Raw genomic sequence first — 8,763 nt, 5'->3', positions numbered from 1 at the left:
AGGCCTAAAGCTCTGGTCGAGGCTTTAGGCCTGGGCCCGGGGCACCCCCAGCTCCCCCGCCGCTGCCGCCACAAAGGATCGCCTGGCTCAACAATCGCTGCTGGCTCCACCCCGGTTCCCGCTGCTGTTTGCCATCAATGATCGCTGGCCTGGTTCCTCCCTGACCCAGGCCTAAAAGCCTCCAGGCCGAAGGTTTTAGGCCTGGGCCAGGGCACCCCCAGCTCCCGCCCGCCATCTACAATCGCCTGGCTGGCTCCGCCCTGGTTCCCCGCCTCCACCACCATCAACAATTGCTGGCTGGCTCCTTCCCGGCCCAGGCCTAAAGCCTCAGGCCGAGGCATTAGGCCTGGGCCGGGGCACCCCAGCTCCCTGCCGCCGCCGACATCAAGGATCGCTGGCTGGCTCCACCCCGGTTCCCCCGCCATCGCCGCCATCAACCATCGCTGGCTCAACGATCGCTGGCTCAACGATCGCCGGCTGGCTCCTCCCTTACCCAGGCCTAAAGCCTCAGTCTGTGGCTTGGAGCCGACATATGCAAATTAGCCGCCATCTTGGCTGGCGATTAATTTGCATATCTCGCTGATTAGCCAATGGGAAGGGTAGCGGTCGTACGGCCAATTACCATGTTTCTCTTTTATTAGATAGGATGACATGTAAACTGAAAAATTTGCAAATCGTGTATGGTTCAATAAATTATGCTGGGGGGTTTGTTTTATAAGTGTTATTTGTGGTTATTTACATAACTTGAAATATTAGAATGTAGTTCTTTAGAATAGGTATTGCCTTAGGATAAATAATTTTTAAAGTAACTTGAACTTTAATCCTATATAATAAAGCGGTAATATGCAAATTGACTGTCGTGCCCTCACACAAGATGGCCACCACAAGATGGCCAGCAGGGGAGGGCAGATAGGGGCAACCAGGCCAGCAGGGGAGGGCAGTTAGGGGTGACCGGGCTGGCAAGGGAGGGCAGTTGGGGATGACCAGGCCGGCAGGGGAGCAGTTAGGCGTCGATCAAGCTGGCAGGGGAGTGATTAGGGGGCAATCAGGCAGGCAGGCAGGTGAGCGGTTGGAAGCCAGCCGTCCCGGATTGTGAGAGGGATGTCTGACTGCTGTGGGATCAGGCCCTAAACCGGCAGTCGGACATCCCCCAAGGGGTCCCAGATTGGAGAGGGTGCAGGCTTGGCTGATGGACACCCCCCCACACACATACCCAGAGCACGAATTTCATGAACCAGGCTTCTAGTATCTATTAATCATCTGTATTAACTATAAGACAGTGATGACTGAAATTTTATTGACTCATAATTACTAATATTTCATTTTTTAATCCTTACCTGAGATTTTTATTATTATTATTATTATTATTATTATTATTGTTGATTTTAGAGAGAGAGGAAGCGGGGGAGAGAGAGAAAGAGAAACATTGGTTGACAGAGAAACATCGATTGGTTGCCTTCTGTATGTGCCCTGAGTTGAATCCACCATCTTTTGGTATACAGGATGATTCTCCAACTAGCTGAGCTACTTGGCTAGGGCGGGCCCTACTCTTTCTTTATTGTCCATGTACTTGCTATTTCTGTGCTTTCTTAGATCAGTTTTTGAATGTCTAATCACAATGTGTCCAACATAACTGAATATTTTCTGTCAAAGTAGCAGTTTATATTTTTCTGCCATTACCTCCATCACCTTATTTCAGTAACTTCTGTTTGGTTGATTGAAGCAAGAAAAGTGGTAGTAAAAAGAAAGGTAGGAAATAAAGATTATGTAATTTGGGTTACCAATAAATATTCTCTTATATGCTTGGTAAATTGGATTCCCAATTTTTTACTTCCTTCCTGTTATAAAATTATATATTCATTTCTTTTGCTATGTAATTTTTTAGTAGTTCTCACTAAAGTGTGCCAGGTGGAATGTGAGTGAACAGAGACCTTAAATATGCTCCTCTGACTTGACTTGGCCTCCTGCACTTTTGTGACCTACCATAGAGAAGAAGAGCATTCCCTATGTAATTACTGACCCTTCAAGTGAGTAGGCCTAAAGTCAAAGACACATCAGAGTAGTTCTGAACCTGATAGCCCAATCTAGATCGGCTGATCCACAGTCATTCTGCAGACTTCATGAACATAAAGATAATGTTGTTGTGGAGACTACTGACATTTTGAGATTGCTGTTTACCCAAGAAAGATTGACTAATTCAGTACAATTATGTGAATGCTTCCCAGTACTTTTCTTTAGTTAAAACATATATTTTTTAGGTTTTTTTCCTTCCCTATAGCTACAGTGAGTTCAAGCACAATTTATAGGACAGAGAAGATGAAGGAAAATATTTTTAAGCAGAAAAGTAAACTAGGACATCCAGATTGGACTAATTGCAATATTATTCCTTAAGGAGTATTATTAGATTCTAAAATTATCATCCAAGTTTTAACTTGGAACATTTCAAGTGAAAAGAGGTGCTTCACTCACTTGTACAGGAGGCAACCAATTGATGTTTTTCACTCACATCAATGTTTCTCTCTCTCTCGCTCTCTCTCTCTTCCTTCCCCTCTCTCTAAAAATCAGTAAAAACGTATACTCAGGTGAGAATTAAAAAAAACAAAACACCTAGTGCAGTGGTTCTCAACCTTCTGGCCCTTTAAATACAGTTCCTCATGTTGTGACCCAACCATAAAATTATTTTCATTGCTACTTCATAACTGTAATGTTGCTACTGTTATGAATCGTAATGTAAATATCTGGTATGCAGGATGGTCTTAGGCGACCCCTGTGAAAGGGTCGTTCGACCGCCAAAGGGGTCGCGACCCACAGGTTGAGAACCGCTGACCTAGTGGGTTTAAAGCAATATCTCACTGTGGCTTTGATTTGCATTTCTGTAATGACTAAATAATGTTGAATATCTTTTAATGTTGAGTGCTTATTATCAATTTGTAGATCTTCATTCCTTTGAAGGTCTTTTCAAGTCCTTTGCCTATTTTTAAATTGTATTGTTTGTCTTTTTATTGTTAAGTTGTAGAAGTTCTTTATATATTCTGAATTCTAGACACTTATCAGATACATGATTTGCAAATATTTTCTATCATTCTGAGGGTTTTTTCACTCTCTTGATAGTGCCCTTGATGCACAAATGTTTTATTTTCCAGAATTCTATCTAATCTCTTGTTCAGCCCATCTATTAAGTTTTTGTTTTCATAATTTTAAGTCATTGCTGAAATTCTATACTTTTATTTTTCTCAAATATTAAGCATACCTTTTTTTAAAAAACATGCAACATGATACTGCTGCTGCTGCTGCTGTTGTTGTTGTTGTTAATCCTTACCCAAGGATACTTTTCCATGGACTTTTAGAGAGAGTGAAGGGAGGGAGAGAGACACAGAGAGAGAAACATCCATGTGAGAGAGACCCATCAATTGGTTGCCTCCTGCGTGCAACAGAGGTATGTGCCCTTGACAGGAATCGAACCCTGAACCCTTCAGTCCACAGGTTGACACTCTATCCACTGAGCCAAACCAGCTAGGACAATACAGACTTTTAATACAGCATTTGGTCAGTATTTCTCAATAGAAATTCTCCGCACTTTTGCCCCAGTAATTCTGTACTTAGGATCTACATCTAGAAAGAACTGCATAAGTGGCCATTAACAAGAGACTGGTTAAATTATAATACATGATATACCACAGCAGTTTTCAAAATGAGTTGGAATTCCATATGCCGAAATTAAAACTAACACAATTGGGAACAATTGATTTAATTTTACTTCTTGGTTTAAACTACATTATCATCATTTCATGTAAGACCATGTGCTTGTTTTTGATATTTCCCACTCTTTGTTTCCTAGCTTTATTGAAGTACTAGAGACCTGGTGCACAAAATTCGTGCGCTCGGGGGGGGGGGGCGGGGGGGGGAGCGGGCCTAAGCTGTCAGTCGGACATCCTTAGCACTGCTGCGGAGGGGGGAAAGGCTCCCCGCACTGCTGCTATGCTCGCCAGCCATGAGCCCGGCTTCTGTGGAAGCGCACTGACCACCAGGGGGCAGCTCCTGTGTTGAGCATATGCCCCCTGGTGGTCAGTGCGTGTCATAGCAACCGGTCATTTTGCCATTCAGTCAACTTGCATATTAGCCTTTTATTATATAGGATGATTGATAAACACAAATGGTATGTATATATTTAAGGTTTACTTTGAGGTCTATTTTGTCCAATATAAGTATTGCTACCCCAGCTTTTTTTTTTCATTTTCATTTGCCTGAAAGATATTTTTCCATCCCTTCACTTTCAGTCAGTGTGAGTCCCTTATTCTGAGGTGGGTCTCTTGTAGACAGCATATATATGGGTCATGTTTTTTTTATCCATTCAGCCACTCGATGTCTTTTTATTGGAGCATTTAGTCCATTTACGTTTAAAGTTACTATTGAAAGGTACTTGTTTGTAGCCATTTTTATTTTTTGTGCCTGTTTTCTTTCTTAGCTTTTCATTTCTTCTTTTTACACTAGTCCCTTTATCATTTCTTGCATTGCTGGCTTGGTGCTGATAAACTCCCTTAGCCTTTTCTTGTCTGTGAAGCTTCTTTTTTTTTTTTTTAAAAATATATTTTATTGATTTTTTTTACAGAGAGGAAGGGAGAGAGATAGAGTTAGAAACATCGATGAGAGAGAAACATCGACCAGCTGCCTCCTGCACATCTCCTACTGGGGATGTGCCCACAACCCAGGTACATGCCCTTGACCGGAATCGAACCTGGGACCTTTCAGTCCGCAGGCCGACGCTCTATCCACTGAGCCAAACCGGTTTCGGCGTCTGTGAAGCTTCTTATTTCCCCTTCAATTTTGAATGATAGCCTTGCTGGATAGAGTATTCTTGGATTCAGTCCCTTGCTTTGCATCACTTTGTAAATTTCCGTCCATTCTTTTCTGGCCTGATGTGTTTCTTTTGAGAAATCATTTGATAATCTAATGGGAGATCCCTTGTATGTAACTTTCTGCCTCTCTCTTGCAGCCTAAAGATTCTTTCTTTGTCCTGAACATTTGCCATGGTAATTATGATGTGTCTTGGTGTGGGTCTTTTCGGGTTCATCTTGTTTGGGACTCTCTGTGCTTGTGTGACTTTTTTCTTCCCCACCTCAGGGAAGTTTTCTGACATTATTTCTTCAAATAGGTTTTCTAACCCTTGTTCCTCTTCCTGTTGTTCTGGCACCCCTGTTATTCGTATGTTGCTTCGTTTCATGTTGTCCCATAGCTCCCTTAGGCTCTCCTCCTGTCTTTTAATTTTTTTCTCCAATTGCAGTTCAGTTTGGGTGTGTTTTGCTTCCACATAATGTTTTGATAAATGTATACATTGTGAAATGATTACCACAATTAAGCTAATTAAGATGTCAATTTGCTAAGATCCAGAACTTATCTAACAACTGAAAGTTTGAACATCTTTCTTTTCCCTCAGCCCCCTAATTTGTGGTAACCACCATTCTTCTCTCTGTATTTTTAAGATTCCACATATAAGTGAGATTATGTAGTATTTGTCTTTGTATGTCTGGCTTATTTTGCTTATAATATCCTCCAGATTCATCGTGTTGTCACAAAGGGCAGGATTTCCTTTTCTGAGGCTGAATAATATTCGTGTGTGTGTGTGTGAAATCACATTTTCTTTATCAATAGAAACTGAGGTTGTTTCTAAATCATGGCTATTGTGAATAGTGCCACAGTCAGCATATGAATGCAATTATCTCTTTGAGATAATAATTTTATTTCTTTTGATATATACTCAGAAGTAGAATAGCTAATTCATATGGCAGTTCTATTTTTAATATTTGGAGGAGCTTCCATACTGTTTTCCATAATGGCTGTACCAGTTTACATTCCCATCAACAGTGTAAAGAGTTCCCTTTTGTCCACATTATTGCTAATACTTGTTATCTTTTGACTTTTTTAAAATAATAGCTGACCTAACAGGTATGAAGTGATGTCTCATTGTGGTTTTGATTTGCATTTCTCTGATTATTAGTGATGTATCTGTTGGCCATTTTTGTGTCTTCTTTGGAAAAATGCTTATTTGGGCCCTTTGCTCATTTTTAAATTAGGTTATTTAGTTTTGCTATTGGGTATGAATTTCTTAAATATTTGGATTTTAATTACTTACTGGATAAATGGTTTGCAGTATTTTCTCCCATTCTGTAAGTTGCCTTTTTCATTTTGTTGATGGTTTCTTTTGCTGTGCAGAAACTTTTTAGTTTGATATAGTCTCACTTGTTAACATTTGTTTTTGTTACCTATGCTTTTGATGTCAAATCCAAAGAATCATTGCCAAGACCAATGTCAAGGAGCTTTCCTTATATATTTTCTTCTAGGAGTTTTATAGTTTCAATTCTTATGTTTACATTTTTAACCCATTTCACTTGATTTTTGTATATGGTACAAGGTAAAGATCCAGTTTCATTCCGTTGCATGTGGCTATCTCATTTTTCCAACACAGTTTGTTGAATATATTATCCTTTTCCCATTGTGTATTCTTAGTGCCCTTGTTGAAGTTTAGTTGACTATATATGCATGGGTTTATTTCTAGGCTCTCTATTCTGTTCCATTGGTCTGTTTGCATGCTGCTGTCTGTATGCTACTACTAACTTATTTTGACTACTATAGCTTTATAATTTGAAATCAAGAAGTGTGATGCCTCCAGCTTTGTCCATCTTGCTCAAGGTTACTTGATTCATTTTTTTCTTACAAAGTTTTAGAATTGCTTTCTTATTTCAGTGAAAAATGCCATTGGAATTTTGGTAGGGATTGTATTGAGTCTATAGATCACTTTGGGTAGTATGGACATTTTAACAATATTAATTCTTCCCAGTAGATGAACACAGGATATCTTCCATTTATTTGTATGTTTTTTAATTTTCTTTTATCAGTGTCTTATAGTTTTCAGTATATAAATATTTTGCCTCCTTGGTTAAATTTATTCCTAAGTATCTTAGTCTTTTTTATGTTAAGCATACTACTTTAAATTCTGTGCCTCCTGGTTCATTTGTATCTCTTGTGAGACTATTTCTTCTGCATGGTCTTTCTGACTTACTTTTTTCATGTTATCTTATCTCTTTGTTATTGTTAATTAAGGGCCCGATATTGTGTATGAAAATTTGTGGAAATAATTTGAGACCTATGGTGACGTTGTTATCTTCCTCTAAGAAGATTTATGTTTGTTTTTAGCAGGCACTAGCAATCCAAAATTGCCTTAACTTAATTTTGTGGTAGACATGTGGAGCTGGGTTTCAGTCCTGTAAAGGCCAGCCTAGTTTGGGTTTATATTTACTCCTAGAGTGTAGCCCTTTGGCCTTCCAAACAAAAGTGTTGGAGTTTTACCAGGTCCCCCTCCACAACTTTGTTCTCCCTTCATGCCAATATTTGTCTTTCCAGCTCTATAAAACTGTCAAAAGCTTCTTTAGCCCCAAATGCCAGGCTTCAGTTTTCTTCTGTAATTCTTCATTATGCTATTAACTTTACAGTGCCTTCAGGAAGATTTAAAATATATACAGGGTGTCCCAAAAAATGTATACACACTTTAACAGCTGATAGCTCAATTAATGTTTCTTTCCTTTCAGATTTAACCCATTGGACTTAATAATGGCAGCCAAATTGTGGCTATATTTTTTTTTTTGGAACACCCAAAAAATGTTCTAGTTTTCTTAGGGAAAAGTTGGTCTGAAGTATATAATCTAATCTTACTTTCTTAGGAGTTGGAGTTAACAGTATGTAAATGGAAGTAAACAGCGTATAGTTTACTCTTTTTTAAATGTTAGAGAAAGATTCAAAGGTTACCATATAATAATGTCAGTCTTTTATCCACTTGTATGTTCACATAACTTTCTTGGAGAGAGGGGATAAGAAATAGTTATAGTGACCTAGTAGCAAATGCATATATTGGATTGTTAAGCAGGTGAATATCTTTTTTTCATGTTTGTTTTATGGGGTAGGGGAGGGGGGAAATTGAAGAGCTTGCTCTAATTGTAATACTTATGGCTTTACACTATAATTATTTTTTATACTAGAGGCCCAGTGGACGAATTCATGCACCAGTGGGGTCTTTCAGCCTGGCCTGCGGGATCGGGCCGAAACCCGCTCTCCAACATCCCCTGAGGGGTCCCACGTTGCAAGAGGGCACAGGCCAGGCCGAGGAACCCCACCGTGGGGCTGGGGAGGTTGGCCAGCTGGGGAGGAACCGCATGTTTGGCCCATCAGTCCTGATTGGCCAGACCCCAGCAGCACATCATAGCACGTCATAGCGACTGGTCGACCTGTCGACTACCTGCCCCTCCCACCCCCTGTGGTCAGTGCACTTCAGAGCGAGCAGTTGAGTGGCCTTAGCATATCATTAGCATATTATGAACGGACGACCAGACGACCAGACACTTAGCATATTAGGCTTTTATTATATAGGATATGCTATTCTGAATCATCCTAAAAGACAAATTTTAATAGAGAAGGAAGAATCTTTTCTCACCAATTCTTTTGTTTCCATCCTCTTCTGTCTAACAGGTGGCATCTCCACAGAAAGCGACTGTGCTTTTGAGCCAGACTACGCCGTCCCACCACTTCCAGTGAGTGAAGGTATGCAGCACATTCGGATTATGGAGGGCATGTCTCGCTCTCTTCCATCCTCCCCCTTACTCACACATCAGTCTATCAGTGTTCGGCTCCAACCTGTGAAGAAGTTAACTGGTAAGGACCTTACCTAAATTAAGTATGTTTAACAGGAAACCTAACAGTATGACGTTTTAGGTC

At 40.2% G+C, this 8,763-nt stretch overlaps 1 protein-coding gene across 1 annotated transcript in view; it reads left to right on the top strand.

Moving 5' to 3' along the window:
• Positions 1-8,763, top strand: part of TANC2 (tetratricopeptide repeat, ankyrin repeat and coiled-coil containing 2) — a 250,044-nt gene that overhangs the window by 88,723 nt on the left and 152,558 nt on the right. The window contains exon 4 of the mRNA XM_014458693.2: positions 8,518-8,700. Coding sequence (XP_014314179.1) covers positions 8,518-8,700 — 183 coding nt within the window. The remainder of the gene's footprint in view (positions 1-8,517; positions 8,701-8,763) is intronic.

Source organism: Myotis lucifugus, unplaced genomic scaffold, assembly GCF_000147115.1.
Source record: "Myotis lucifugus unplaced genomic scaffold, Myoluc2.0 scaffold_99, whole genome shotgun sequence".
Taxonomy (NCBI): Eukaryota; Metazoa; Chordata; class Mammalia; order Chiroptera; family Vespertilionidae; genus Myotis; species Myotis lucifugus.
The sequence above is the reverse complement of the archived record's forward strand: the minus strand, read 5'-3'. Positions and strand labels throughout refer to the sequence as shown.